A 15,974-nucleotide genomic window follows, 5' to 3' on the forward strand; every position below is an offset into this window, starting at 1 on the left:
GCTCACATACATATGTATGTATGTATATATATATATACATATGATTGTGTATACGCATGGGAGGCGCTGCTCACAATTATGGGATATAACTTGTAGAAGCATTTGTATGCCTGTGTGCCTTTACATGTGCGTGTGTGTATGTGTTTGTATGTATGCATGGGAGATGAACATTGGCTTGTGCCTCCCTCAACTTAGAATGGTGTGAACGATTTTGGGTTTTATTTGAAGAGTCGCGCTTACATTTAAGTAGCTGACTAACTAAAGTATCAAGTGCACTTCCCATTACTTTTATAGGTATTTTTTAATTGCATGATTTTTATTACATCTAACTGATGCAGCCTTTAAATTGGGTCCAATTGGCCAGTATATGTATGTATACTGTAGGTTAATTTCACATGTATATGTGCAGGTGCAAGGGATCGAAAATCGCATTCCAATTTGCCCACTGGGATTAATCAAGTACTACATTTAAAAACAAGTAAGAAGACTCTAGTCGAGACTGCTCGACTAGGAGATACCCTGAACCCTCTAATCTGATATTCTAATCACTCTGCACTTCTTTTCGACACACATACATACACACGCGGGTAGTAGAACGCGCTCTGCTAACTGCGCAGTAAGCAGCGACTGCGCTTGGGCTGCGCTGCAGTGTGGGCAACATTATAAGAATTTATTTGTTGAATACTTTAATTTCTAGACGTACAATCTTAATGAAACTTTCAGAGCGTAATCATATGGTAAAAATGTGTGCACATTCTAAAGCACACGTCTCTAGTACTTGAAATACGCCTTTTACAAAGGTGTGGGTGAGGGGGTGAATATAGGGGTGGGGGGTAAATTACAACAAAAATCGGAATTATATAAAATACATGTAAGTCTACATTTGGAAGCTCTAGCTCTAAAGGTGTAGGAGATATAATTAAATAACTAGCTTTCGATAAGGTTTTTAATCGATAATAAAATATCGGGAGTAGTTATCGATATATAAAGAAAAACTTGATATGCGTGTGATATACACGGACCTAGGAAAAAAAAATTTCAAGTCTCTAGCTCTTATATCTTCTGAGATCGACGCGTTCTTACATACGGACGGACGGACAGACGGACGAACAGGGCCAAATCGACTCAGCTCGTCACCCTGATCAAGAATATATATACTTTGTGGGGTCTGCCACGCCTCCTTCTGCATGTTGCATACTTTTAACACAACCATTATACCCTGATTTCCCATTGAAAATGGGTTCAGGATATAAAAAAATCATTCTGATAGGCAAACCCTCGATCATTGAAATAAAATCAAAGCGCATTAATGATCATTTCGTTTGCGTGCTTAGAGCGCACTCATTTCGTAGTGCTATCACTAACCAGAGAACACATAGACCGCACAAGTAGTGTAAAGCGTTTTGCACACTTTTTTTCGGGAGTTATCTCCCAGACACTTCGTATTTGCTCGGCTATTCACTTTTTGGGTTCGGGCTACGAAAATATACGAAAGCACAATCATTTCGCTTCATGCGCTCGACCGAGATGGTCGACTGTTGAACAAAAGATCCCTCTGCGCTGAATGTTTCCCTTGCTCTCTCTCTCTCACGATGCTCTCTGCGCTCTCAAATATGTATATGTATGTATGCATGTGAGCACAAGCAGCGCTCACATATTTAAATTTCTTCGCAGCGAGAGCCCATGACTACTCTTATGTGTGAAGAGTATACCGAACTTTTCAAACCGTTTGCCATGCGTTTTCGTTATTATTTGTGGGAAGGATATGAAAGCGTTGGTGCGCATAATTAAAATGTTTTCGCGACGAGCATGCACACACACACTGTCCCTTGCTACATGTACTATGTACTGCATGTGAGCACAAGTAGGCTAACGAAAATTGGAATTTCTTCGCAGCGAGAACCCATGCCTTCCCTTCTGTGTGAAGAGTATACCGAACTTTTCAAACCGTTTGCCATGCGTTTTCGATATTATTTGTGGGAAGGGTATGAAAGCGTTGGTGCGCATAATGAAAATGTTTTCGCGACGAGCATGCACACACACACTTACAGTATGCTGCATGTACTATGAACATTTGTATGCCTGTGTGCGAAGCTCTGGCTGCCTGCAGCAATTTTAAATCCCAGCATTTGCATTTGGTCGATCTTGTGAAGTGCTCACATACATATGTATGTATGTATGTATATACATTTGATTGTGTGTACGCATGGGAGGCGCTGCTCACAATTTTGGGATATAACTTGTAGAAGCACTTGTATGTCTGTGTGCCTTTACATGTGCGTGTGTGTATGTGTTTGTATGTATGCATGGGAGATGAACATTGGTGTGTGCCTCCCTCAACTTAGAATGGTGTGAACGATTTTGGGCTTTGATTGAAGAGGCGCGCTTATGTTTAAGTACCTGTTTTGATTCAATGATCGTGGGTTTACCTATCAGAATGAATGTTTTTTTAAAATGTGGTACCTGAATGTTTTTTTAAAAATGTGGTACCTGATTAATCCCAATTTTTGTAAAAAGGGTAATTTTGACCTATTTACGTATTCATCTTTTTAAAAAGGTGTCAAATTGACCTGAATATGTATGCACAAGTGGTTCAAAAACACATCCCATTTTGCCCACTGGGAATAATCAGGTACATTAAAAAAGAAATTAATGCAAATGCTGGACTGTAAAATTACTACAAGCAGCAAGAGTTACGAACACAATCCACTAATGCTCACACATGTTTCCAGAGACTGCAAGTGTGTGTGTGCTTGCCCGTCGCGAATTCATATTCTTTATGCGTATCAACGCTTTCATACCCTTCCCACGAATAACCATACAAACGCTTACATTTTGTTTGCATGAATGTCGCAAACGATTTTTTAAGATTTCGGTATACTCTTTACTCAAAAGGAAAGAGCTGGGACCGTCGCGAAGAAATTTCAATTTTTGTGCGCTGCTGAGCTTCATGATTTGAGAGCCCACAGAGAGAATGAGAGAGAGAGAGGGAGAGTAAGACAAAAAACGCAAAGCGCATACATGACCATTTCGTTTGCGTGCTTAGAGCGCACTGATTTCGTCGTGCTATCTTTTATTACCCGAGCCATCCAATGCCAATACATGTCTGGTGTCTAGTCTATGTGTTGTTTGGTCAGTGGTACTACATGTCTAGTCTATGTGTTCTCTGGTCAGTGTCTATATGTTCTCTGGTCAGTGATATTAAATATTTCTCGCTTATCGATGTATCGATAAATAGTTAACAACGTGGATAGTCATTCACACTGTCGAAAGTAGCATCACTAATTCTGTCTAGAATTGCATGACTTTGGGATTTTAAAATTATTTGTTTCTAACTCCGAAATGCCGTCTTTTAAAGGTAAATCTTTTAAATAACAATTTGTGTTGAAATTGATTATAAATTGGCTTTTTTCTGTTCAGTTAAAGTCAAGTGGGGCCGTGAACTATATCCGGATATTGATGTCAATACTGATGAAGACCCAATATTATTTAAAGCTCAACTTTTTGCATTAACGGGGGTTCAACCGGAACGCCAAAAAATAATGTGTAAAGGTGGCATACTTAAAGATGATGAATGGAATTTACAATTAAAAGACGTAAGTTGTATGAAGTATTTAACGATATCTCCATGACCATTTTTATTCCAAAGGGTGCCGTAGTCTTATTATTGGGTTCTAAGGATAAAGTACCCGAAATGCCCCAAACACCAGTTAAATTTATTGAAGACATGAACGACGCAGAAGCAGCCACCGCGGTATTGCCCTTTACATTTAAGAGTATTAAGTCTTAAGTACTAGACATCAATTTTCTAGATGCGCTTACCTGCCGGTTTAACTAACCTCGGCAATACATGTTACATGAATGCCACTGTACAATGTTTAAGGGCTGTTCCGGAACTACGAAAAGCTTTGGAAAAATTTCAACCCGATGGCTCTGACGCCACTTCATATGCATTTACTATTTCATCAGCTATGAAAATAGTGTTTGCACAGATGGAGAAGGGAACAACTATTACACCAATTGTGTTGCTGCAAGCCCTACATAGGGCATCACCGCAGTTTGCACAGACTGGAGAAAATGGCACCTATCGGCAGCAAGATGCCAATGAATGTTGGTCTGAAATACTGAAAATGTTACAGCAAAAACTTTTACCATTAAACCAAGAGTTAGGTGAAGCTACCGATAAAAAAGTTCATAAGTAAGTATCTGTTTCGTTGGCTTTAGAAAATTACCAAATCCCATTTAACATGAACCTTTAATTGCATTGTTTATTTTATTGCGCAGACACTTTTAAATGCTATTTCATAAATAATATTGATATTTTTATTGACATATTGCTTAAAATTAATTATTTTCTTCAAAGCTCATTCATTGAACAATTCTTTGGTGGAACTTTTGAAGTCAAAATGACTGCAGATGAAGCTCCTGATGAGCCTGTTACGGTTTCAACAGAAAATTTTTTGCAGCTCAGTTGTTTTATATCGATGGAAGTTAAGTATATGCAAAGCGGCCTCAAATCGGTAATTATCAATCAAATTATTGTTGCATAATTGTGTGTTACATATGATAATATTTTACTTAATAGAAAATGAAAGAGCAATTGGTAAAGAACTCGAATACGCTGGGTCGTGATGCACATTATACAAGAACTGTGAGGCAACATATATTCATATATATCATGTATAAAATAGAAAAAAAAAATAATCTAATCGTTTGTATTTTTAGTATTTGATAAGTCGACTTCCAGCATATCTTACCGTTCAATTTGTCAGATTTCAATATAAAGGAAAGGAAGGCATAAATGCAAAAGTATTGAAAGATATCAAATTTCCAATTGATTTCGATGCATTTGAGCTGTGTACGCCCGATTTACAGAACAAACTATGCCCAATGCGAGCCAAATTTAAGGATCACGAAGACAAAAAAATGGATGTCGAATCACAGATAAATAAGACATCGAAATCTTTGGAAGTCGACGGAGAAGACGATGAAACGAAATATGAGCCATTCTGGTTTGATAATGATTTGGGCAGCAACAACTCTGGTTATTATACACTTAAAGCTGTGCTAACTCATAAGGGTCGCTCGAGTTCATCTGGTCATTATGTGGCCTGGGTACGCTCAAATGGTGATGTTTGGTATAAGTTCGACGACGACGATGTGACATCTGTTACCACTGATGAGATATTACGACTGTCTGGAGGTGGTGACTGGCATTGCGCTTATGTTCTGTTGTACGGACCTAAACGTTTAGAAAAGTGCTAGTATGGTTTTGCATTCAGGATACCAGATTGTTAACCAATTTTATAAATTAAAATATTAAACAATTCTAACGCAAATAACGAATATAAATTTGTTTTTATATTATTTTTCTTCAAACAAATATGAATAGTTGAACGAATACACTGTACTATGATGGTTTTTAGTTTCGCATTGATCATTATTGTCCAGAGCGCAAACTCATGAATATTTTCATCCTGCGTTTATTGCTCAGTGTGTAAGGCCACCAACCATAGAACACATAGACCGGACTAGTAGTATAAAGATTTTTGCACAATTTTCTTCGAGCGCTAGCACACCAGACAACTTCGTATTCGCTCGGCTCCTCACTTTTAGGTTCGGGTTACGAAAATATACGAAAGCACAATCATTTCGCTTCATGCGCTCGACCGAGAAGGTCAAATGTTGAAAAAAACATTCCTCTATGCTTAATGTTTCCCTTGCTCGCTCTCTCTCACTCGATGCTCTCTGCACTCTCAAATATGTATATGTATGTATGCATGTGAGCACAAGCAGTAGCTCACAAAAATTTAAATTTCTTTGCGTTAGACAGCCGTTTCTTCCCTTCTATGTGAAGAGTATACCGAACTCTTCAAGCCGTTTGCCAAGCTCCTACAAAATATTTGCGTTTTCGTTATTATTTGCGGGAAGGGTATGATAGCGTTGGTGCTCATAATGAAAATGTGTTCGTGTCGAGCATGCACACACACTATACAGACCCTTGCTACATGTATAAGCATCTGTGTGCCTGTGTGCGAAGCTCTTGCTGCCTGTAGCAATTTTAGAGCCCCGAATTTGCATTTGGTAGATCTTTTGAACTGCTCACACACATACATACGTTTGATTGTATGTACGCAGTGGTCGCGATGCTCACAAGTTATGTGGTAACACTATAATCGATTATTTTGTTTCACAATAATCGATTATTTTGCTTCAATTCAAAATTTAATTATATCGCAAAATGGGTTTTGAATAATCGAGACAACCGATGATTTGCTCAAAAAATCGCATCGCTATAAGCAACATTGGCGCACAAAAGTTGGAAAGCGAAGCGTAATTATGGCACCAACAATTAGTAAAGTGTGGAGATTTTTTTCCAAATTAAATGACACGGATGTGAATTGCCAATTGTGCCAAAAACAACTGAAGTATTGTAAAAACCAATATGCTACTCAAACATACGATGAGTTTTCAGTTGTCTATAATAATGAAAATACTTAAATTTAACAATATCAAGCGCATACGACAAGAAATGGCGGAGCTTTCAGATATAAATGAAAGTTTAGGAAGCACTAGTGACGGCTCATCTACTAGCGAAGTTGAGTTCGATTTATGGACCCACCACAAGGCACTGGCCCACAAAACCAGTAAGAAAGACGGTAACCATTTTCAAATTCAAGACGAGCTCAGTCTTTTTTTAAATGCTCCTGTTTTTGAATTGAAGCGTAATGTCGTCAACGCCTGGGAGGAGATGCGTACTGTATACCCTACGCTATATGTTATAGCTTGTCGGCATTGCTTCTTAATATTTCACTTCGGTTCCAGCGGAACGTCTTTTTTCCAAGGCGGGTGACATATTAACCGAAAAATGGAACAGGTTAACAACAGAGCACCTTTCACAACTACTATTTCTTAACTCAATTTTAAATAAATAAACATTTATATTCGTTACTGTTCGTGTTGCTATTGTTGTTTCTAAAAGGAGTTCATAAAAAATAAATTAAGCGCATTCAAAAAAATCATTTGATTAATCGATTTTTTCCATTTTTCCGCGGTTAATTGCAATTAATCTTTAAATTGCCTAAAATAAATCATATGATTAAATAATCGAACAATGATTTTTTTTTGCAATCACTAGGTAACAGTGACCAAAGAACACATAGATGAGACATGTAGAACAAACTTTTTCACCACCGAAAAAATGTGCATGAGGGACTACTCACCTTCGTAGTTGCTCGGCTCCGTCTCTTACGGCTCGAGCAGTGAAAATACAACACTACAAAGTCAGTTCGTTGCGAGCGCTCAAACGAAATGCTCCCATTCTAATATGAAGCAAGGCTTTGCGCTATTTGTCCTACTCTCTCTCTCACTCTATCTCTCTCTTTGGTCTCTCAAATCACCGAACTCAGCAGCGCACAAAAATTGAATTTTTTTCGCGATGATCCCAGCTCTTTCCCTTTGAAGTGAAGGGTATACCAAATTATAAAAGCGTTTGTCACGCTCATGCAAACAAAATGTAAGCGTTTGTATGGTTATTCGTGGGAAGGGTATGAAAGCGTTGATACTCATGGAAATGTTTTCGCGACGAGTGTGCACACAGACACACACTCTTGCAGTCTCTGGAAACATGAGCATTAGTGGCCTGTGTGCGTAACTCTTGCTGCTTGTAGTAATTTTAAAACCCAGCATTTGCATTTGGTCGATTTTGTGCTCACAAACATACATACATACAAATATCAGTTGCTCGAAGGGTTCAGGGGATCTCGTAGTTGAGCAGTCTCGACTACAGCTTTTTTACTTGTTATGACATCTAACTGATGCACCCTTTAAAATGGGTTCAATTGGCCAGTATATGTATGTATGTACATACATATGCTTTTTTTTAAAAAGGTTAATTTCACCTGTATATGTGCAGGTGCAAGGGATCGAAAATCGCATTCCAATTTGCCCACTGGGATTAATCAAGTACTACATTTAAAAAAAAAAAATCGATCATTGAAATAAAATCATCTACTTAACTATAAACGCGATTCCCAAACAACACATAGACTAGACATGTAGAGCAACGTTTTTCCACGCAGCAACATCTGTCTAGCAGGTCCCGGCCAACTTCGTATTCGCTCGGCTTGGTATTGGATGGCTCGGATAATGAAAGATAGCACGACGAAATCAGTGCGCTCTAAGCACGCAAACGAAATGGTTATGTATGCGCTTTGCGTTTTTTGTCTTACTCTCCCTCTCTGTCTCTCATTCTCTCTGTGGGCTCTCAAATCATGAAGTTCAGCAGCGCACAAAAATTGAAATTTCTTCGCGACGGTCCCAGCTCTTTCCTTTTGAGTAAAGAGTATACCGAAATCTTATAAATTCGTTTGCGACATTCATGAAAGCGTTGATACGCATAAAGAATATGAATTCGCGACGGGCAAGCACACACACACTTGCAGTCTCTGGAAGCATGAGCATTAGTGGATTGTGTTCGTAACTCTTGCTGCTTGTAGTAATTTTACAGTCCAGCATTTGCATTAATTTCTTTTTTAATGTACCTGATTATTCCCAGTGGGCCAAATGGGATGTGTTTTTTTAACCCTTGCACTTGTGCATACATATGCAGGTCAAGTTGACACCTTTTTAAAAAGATGAATACGTAAATAGGTCAAAATTTCCCATTTTACAAAAATTGGGATTAATCAGGTACCACATTTTAAAAAAACATGCATTCTGATAGGCAAACCCACGATCAGGCACTTAAACAAAAGCGCACCTCTTTAATTAAATTAATTAAAACCCAAAATCGTTCACACCATTCTAAGTTGAGGGAGGCGCACGCCATTGTTCATGTCCCATGCATACAAACAAACACATACACACACGCACATGTAAAGGCAGATAGGCATATACATATGTAAATGCTTCAACAAGTGATATCCCATAATTGTGAGCAGCACATCCCATGCGTACACATAATCAAATGTATATACATACATACATACATATGTATGTGAACACTTCACAAGATCGACAAATGCAAATGCTGGGCTTCAAAATTGCTGCAGGCAGCCAGAGCTTCACACACAGCCATACAAATGCTCATAGGACATGTAGCAAGGGACAGTGTGTGTGTGCATGCTCGTCGCGAAAACATTTTAATTATGCGCACCAACGCTTTCACATTTGAGAGAGCAGAGAGCATCGTGAGAGAGAGAGAGAGCAAGGGAAACATTCAGCGCAGAGGGATCTTTTGTTCAATATTTGACCATCTCGGTCGAGCGCATGAAGCGAAATGATTGTGCTTTCGTATTTTTTCGTAGCTCGAACACAAAAAGTGAGGAGCCGAGCAAATACGAAGTGTCTGGGAGATAACTCCCGAAAAAAAGTGTGCAAAACGCTTTACACTACTTGTCCGGTCTATGTGTTCTCTGGTTAGTGATACAACGCAAATTTGAAGTCTCCAGATCTAAAAGTGTTCGAATTAGGCTGAAAAAACAAAATAAATTTTTCGATTATTCTCGAAAAAAAAGTTATCGGATGATTTATCGAAAAAATACAGCAAACTCTTACTGCGTATGGTACACACGAGTATGCATGCCAAATTTCAGCTCTCTAGCTCTTGTAACTTCTGAGATCGACGCACTCATACGGACGGACGGACGGACGGGCAGACGGACAGGGTTATATCGACTCAGTTCGTCGCGCTGATCAAAAATATATATACTTTGTGGGCCCGTTACATACTTTTTCCCAAAACCATTATACCCTGATTTCCCATTTTCAATGGGTTCAGGGTATAAAAATAAGAAAAACACGAAGGGCAATGGAATTGTGTGTGTGCAGACCAGATAGCCGACCGACAAATAACGAGCAAACGAAACGCAATGTAATTTTGTATTACAATATACATATGTACATATGTATATGTTTAATTAATATTGAAATTTATAATCATTATTGTATTTAAGTTGTAGATACATAAGATAATGTCATGAAAATGCTAACGTTTTGCATGAGCATGGCAAACCCCTTTCAAGAGCTTGATATACCCTCTAAATGGAAAGGGCATAGAAAGAGACAGTTTAAGAAAAAACAAGTAAGAAAGCTCTAGTCGAGACTGCTCGAGCCCTTCGAGCAACTGATATTTCAATAATTATTCGCATATGCACCCAGACATACGTACGCACGCATAAACACGCATTGGCTGCAGTGTTGGCTTGTGTATGGACTATCTTCATGAAACTTTCAGATTATGAATATAACATGGATATGCATGTATTTACCAAAGCACAAGTCCCTAGTATTTGAAATACGCCTTTTACAAATGTGAGGATGAGGGGGTGAATTAGAGGAGAGGGATAAATTTTGACGAAAATCAAAATTGTATAAAATGCTTACAAGTATACATAAAAAATTTGGAGACTCTAGCTTTAAAGATGTAGCAGATATATATTTATTACTAGTTTTCGATATGGTTTTTAATCGATAACAAAATACCGGGGAAAGTTATCGATATTTAAAGCAAAACTCAATATGCGCGTGTTATTCACGGACCTAGGGACCTCAAGTCTCTAGCTCTTATATCTTCTGAGATCGACGCGTTCAAACATACGGACAGGCGGACGGACGGACAGACGGACAGAGCTAAATCGACTCAGCTCGTCGCCCTGATCAAGAATATATATAGTTTATGGGGTCTGCCACGCCTCCTTCTGCCTGTTACATACATTTAACAAAACCATTATACCCTGATTGCCCATTGAAAATGGGTTCAGGGTATAATAAGCACACAAGCAGGCTTCTTATTAAAATGCGTGTTTACGCTTGAACGCTCGAAGCGCACTGATCTTGGGGTGAGATTTTTTCACTGCTCGAGCCTCAAGCGACGGAGCCGAGCAAATACGAAGTGTTGACACGAAGATATATGCATGCATGGTTAACTGTTGTATTGCTCTTTACGTTTTATTTATTCTCATTCTTTTTAAAGGCAGGGAGATATGAGATAGCTCCCACCTATCAACACATTGTATGCCTCACTCACTCACTCATTTTGCTAGGTTATGAGTGCGGCCATACAGCTCTCTATTATATATCACAAAAATTATTGAAGTAAAAAATACCTCTAAAATGTATTGGGAAGTGCACTTGTCTTTTAAATATAAACGCAATTATGCAATTTGAATTCATAATCGTTCACACCATTCTAAGTTGAGGGAGGCACACGCCAATGTTCATGTCCCATGCATACAAACAAACACATACACACACGCACATGTAAAGGCAGATAGGCATATACATATGTAAATGCTTCAACAAGTGATATCCCATAATTGTGAGCAGCACATCCCATGCGTACACATAATCAAATGTATATACATACATACATACATATGTATGTGAACACTTCACAAGATCGACAAATGCAAATGCTGGGCTTCAAAATTGCTGCAGGCAGCCAGAGCTTCACACACAGCCATACAAATGCTCATAGGACATGTAGCAAGGGACAGTGTGTGTGTGCATGCTCGTCGCGAAAACATTTTAATTATGCGCACCAACGCTTTCACACCCTTCCCACAAATAATAACGAAAACGCATGGCAAAAGGTTTGAAAAGTTCGGTATACTCTTCACACAGAAGGGAAGACATAGGTATTTGCTGCGAAGAAATTTAAATTTTTGTGAGCTACTGCTTGTGCTCATCATGCATACATACATGTACACATTTGAGAGAGCAGAGAGCATCGAGAGAGAGAGAGAGAGAGCAAGAGAAACATGAAGCATAGAGGGATTTTTTTTTTTCAACCTTTGACCATCTCGGTCGAGCGCATGAAGCGAAATGATTGTGCTTTCGTATTTTTTCGTAGCTCGAACCTAAAAGTAAGGAGCCGAGCGAGTCCAAAGCTGTCTGGGGTTGTAAAGCCTCAAAAAAAGCGTGCAAAAAGCTTTCCACTAGTTGTCTAGTCTATGTGTTCTCTGGTTAGTGTAAGTACCCATGTAAGGACTAGTGGGGAAGGTAGTTCAACTACGGTCAATCGCCACCTCCAGTACTACAGGGTATTTAATTATACTCCTACACCATTAAAGCAAGAGCTTCCAAATTTTAAAAGTAGAGGTATATGTTTTTATATAATTTACTAGCTGGCCCGGCAAACGTTGCATTGCCCTATCCATTATTTCTAGGTAAAAAATTGTTGAAAGCTATGTTGTTCAGGTTGGGATACACTCTGATTAATTTATTAATCGGATTTTCATTCAAACACCTTGTGGTAAACGACATTCTTTGTTTTTTGGTCAGGTGCAAGAACAAATAATGCGGATGCGCATGCCACGTACAATTGACCATGAGTAAAACACGCATTTTCTAGATTGAGGCCACTAATAGTCAAAGATTGGCCCTGTGATTTGTTGATCGTCGTGGCGAAGGCAAGACGAATCGGGAATTGAATTCGTTTGAACTCAAAGGGCATATCTGTTGGGATCATCGGAATCCTAGGAATAAGAACTTCATCTTTAAATTTTTCTTTGAGTATCGACGCGTGAATCACAATGCTCATTAGTTTTCTTATCACCAAACGCGTTCCATTGCCCAGTTTTGGTTGGTTTAAATTTCTAAGCATGATAACTACCGAGCCAACCTTCAGTTGTAAATTGTGCGGTGGTAAACCAGGCACATCCAAGGAGTTCATGTGTTCCAGCTGGTCCTTTATCTGCTGTGATTACTACTTTATAGTCATCTCTTGGCATGCGCTCTAAAGCAGTCTTGAACAGCTTGACCAATGCATGATGTTCGTGAAGCATTTGCTGCAAATCTTGGAGAATTGCTCTTTTCATAGCTGTGTTGATTTCTTGACGCCGGTCAAGTTGTTCTTCCATATTGCCCATGCCAAGAATTTCTGATGTGCATCTTCAATAGGTTGCAATGATCCAATGCGATGGCAAATCTGGCCTTGAATCTTTAAATTCAAAGCCATAGTTATAGTTAGATTTACAAACACTTTTTACAGAAATCTAACAAACTACATATTCCAATTTTTTTTTTTTTTTTTTTTTTTTTTACAATCAAGAAATACTAGTATAAATAATTTACACAAATTTATGTTTGAGACAAACAATTACCTGAACTTTCGAGATATTTAGCTTCTGTACGCACGCGTATTATTTTTATCAAATGTGCTTTTTTATGAATAGTCAAGTTCGCCTGAGGCTGTGCCGTAGACTGACTGACTACATTTGTTTATTTACTTCTATACTATTGTATAATATGAGAGCAGGACCGAAAACTGTCACTGTTATCAAGCCTACTGAGTATCAATGGAAATTTGAATCTTTAGGGAAAAAACCGCGTTTTTCAAGTATTCGTCAAATTTTTTTAGTATTTTTAAGATCTATTATCCTACTCGTAGCGGAGACAAATCCAACAAATCAAAAACCATGAAAATTGGTCCAGCAGATCTCGAGTAATAAGTGGAGGAGCACTTTTACACAACTCTCTTTTATATATATAGATAACCATTATACCCTGATTTCCCATGTTGTAGCTGCTGCACGTACGTTTGTTAATAGGCCAAACATTTTATTACTTTTTATACGTCGATTGACTCGCTATCCATTTGCAAGGGGGACTCACCTCCACCACTTGCTGACAACTTTCCAGAAGTTGCCGAGAAAGTGCGTCGGCCACCACATTTAGTTTGCGTCGTCGATAATGGACATCAAACTGATACTGCTGCAATTCCAGCACCTATCGCGCGATCCTACCCGTGAGACTCTCTATGGAATTGAGCCATTTCAACGCTAGGTGATCACCTACGTCAAGCTTATAGCTCTCGCATCTTCCTGATCGCCCAAACGATCGCGAGACACTCCTTCTCCGTGACCGAGTAGTTGAGCTCTGCTCTCAATATCTTCCGACTAGCGTAGGCGATCAGCCGTTCCTGACGCTCGACCTTTTGCGTGAGCCCTGCGCCCAAGCCTTGTTGCTAACACCAGCACAGAGTCGTGGCAGCCGGGAAACTCCGGATCGCCTCGACCTTTGCGGGATCAATGCAGATCCCCTCTCCGATTCTGACATGGCTGAGATATATTAACTTTTCTCTGAAGAAACTGCATATCTTTCGATTTACTCAGAGGTTGGCCTTCCTCATTTAGCGGAAGACCTCCCTTAGATTCGCCACATGTTGCGCCTTTGTGGCGCCGATCACCTCGATATCATCTAGATATGCGAAGGCATGCAGCTCCATATCCGGTCTTATGACTGTGTCCAACGCCCTCTGAAATATAGCAAACCGTTCGGTTTGCATTGGACTAGCCATTGCAATAGCCCTCTCCCTGGCACCGTGAGCGCTGTGCATTCCCTGCTGTCCGCCGCCATCGGGATCTGCCAGTATCCGCTCTTTAGATCCAGGGTAGATATATATCGTGCGTGTCGTAGTCTCTCAAGATTGTGATTGATTCTCGGAACAGAGTAGGCATCCGGAATCGAGTGTGCATTGAGCTGCCGATACTCCATGCTCATTCGCCAATCTGCGGTCTTTTTATACCCTGAACCCATTTTCAATGGGAAATCAGGGCATAATGGTTTTGTTAAATGTATGTAACAGGCAGAAGGAGGCGTGGCAGACCCCATAAAGTATATATAATCTTGATCAGGGCGATGAGATGAATCGAACCTGTCCGTCTGTCCGTATATTTGAACGCGTCGATCTCAGAAGATATAAGAGCTAGAGACTTGAAATTTTTTTCCTAGGTCCGTGTATAGCACGCGCATATAAATTGCCCCGTTATTTTGTTATCGATTAAAAACATTATCGAAAACCAGTAATAAATTTATATCGCCTACATCTTTAAAGCTAGACTCTCCAAATTTTTTATGTATACTTATATACATTTTAGTCTTTCAAATACTAGGGACTTGTGCTTTGGCACCAGTGTTGCCAATTTTTGTTGAGCAAAAAAAGCTGTTTTTAGTGGGAAGATACTTAAAAAAAAAACGAAATTTTGTGAAAAAATCGGGAAAAAAAGCTGATGTCTTTTTCTTTGCTTTGATTGATATTTAAATATATTTTTAACAACTTATAATCATGGCATCATTTCTTCAGCCACCGCAAGCCGTATCTGTGAAGTTTTACAATATATATGTTTTACGTAATGCTTGAAATTGAGTTAAGCATCACAGCATTGATCAAAGACCAAAGACCAAAGAAAGCAATGCAAAAGTGGCCAAGTTTCTAAATTTCTTATATCCTATCAAACCCTTAGAACACGCTTCTCAACTCAAAACTTTGTAGCGTCTTGAGTAGTTTCCTACTGAATTAGGTTGATGTTCTTACTATCAATATTCTCCAAAAATATATATGCATGAAAAGGAATCAACATTTTTCACTATTTGAAAATTTACATAGAATCACAATAAGTTGTTCAGAATTAAATATAAATCATATCCTAGTTTAGTTAGTTCCATATTATTACCGCTTGGTTCGTTCATTGAAAATTGAATTACTGAACTATTTGGTTTTAATTTAACTACAATGAAGAAAACTTCATTCTTCATACGAATTGTCCATACAAAATACGAAAATTTCTTCAATAAATAAAAAAGCGGAAATAAAGCAAATTATTCTTTAAAATAATCCAGAATTCCCGCTGCCCGCTGTTTTGGAATTTTTCCCGCAATCGGCTTTTCAAAAAAGCCAGATTTGACGGGAAAAAAGCTGATTTGGCAACACTGTTTGGCACATACATGCATATCTATGTTATATTAATAATCATGAAGATCGTATGTCCAAAAAAAAAAGTTATTAAACAATTTAGTTCTCATAGTAAGCGCACACTGCAGCCCATGTGTGTGTGCGTGGGTGCTTGTATGTGTATGTGTTTGTGTATGTGTGTGTGTCTGGGTATGAGTGTGTATATGTGTGTGTGTATGCCTGTGTATGTATACGCGTGTGTGTGTCTTGCGTAAGCAGAAAGACGCGAAAAATGATT

At 38.8% G+C, this 15,974-nt stretch overlaps 1 protein-coding gene and 1 long non-coding RNA gene across 2 annotated transcripts; both read left to right on the top strand.

Moving 5' to 3' along the window:
- The first annotated feature begins 3,249 nt into the window (after window positions 1-3,249).
- LOC6578180 (ubiquitin carboxyl-terminal hydrolase 14) lies at window positions 3,250-5,346 on the top strand. Its single transcript, XM_002004061.3, has 7 exons — window positions 3,250-3,358; window positions 3,421-3,596; window positions 3,650-3,754; window positions 3,813-4,198; window positions 4,364-4,520; window positions 4,586-4,651; window positions 4,726-5,346. Exons 1-7 carry the CDS (start codon window positions 3,343-3,345, stop codon window positions 5,263-5,265), a joined length of 1,446 nt encoding a protein of 481 aa, XP_002004097.1. The 5' UTR covers window positions 3,250-3,342; the 3' UTR covers window positions 5,266-5,346.
- A 939-nt stretch (window positions 5,347-6,285) lies between these two features.
- Window positions 6,286-6,951, top strand: LOC116803876. Its single transcript, XR_004363888.2, has 2 exons — window positions 6,286-6,659; window positions 6,725-6,951. It is a non-coding gene; the product is annotated as an uncharacterized LOC116803876 (long non-coding RNA).
- Window positions 6,952-15,974: the final 9,023 nt, after the last annotated feature.

Source organism: Drosophila mojavensis, unplaced genomic scaffold (genome assembly GCF_018153725.1).
Source record: "Drosophila mojavensis isolate 15081-1352.22 unplaced genomic scaffold, ASM1815372v1 contig_108, whole genome shotgun sequence".
Lineage (NCBI taxonomy): Eukaryota > Metazoa > Arthropoda > Insecta > Diptera > Drosophilidae > Drosophila > Drosophila mojavensis.

Bases quoted from the DNA above. Each gene is read 5' to 3' on its own strand.
- LOC6578180 (XM_002004061.3), top strand. The intron at 3,755-3,812 runs GTATTGCCCTTT...TCAATTTTCTAG, and splicing joins ACGCAGAAGCAGCCACCGCG to ATGCGCTTACCTGCCGGTTT. The intron at 4,652-4,725 runs GTGAGGCAACAT...TTGTATTTTTAG, and splicing joins ATGCACATTATACAAGAACT to TATTTGATAAGTCGACTTCC.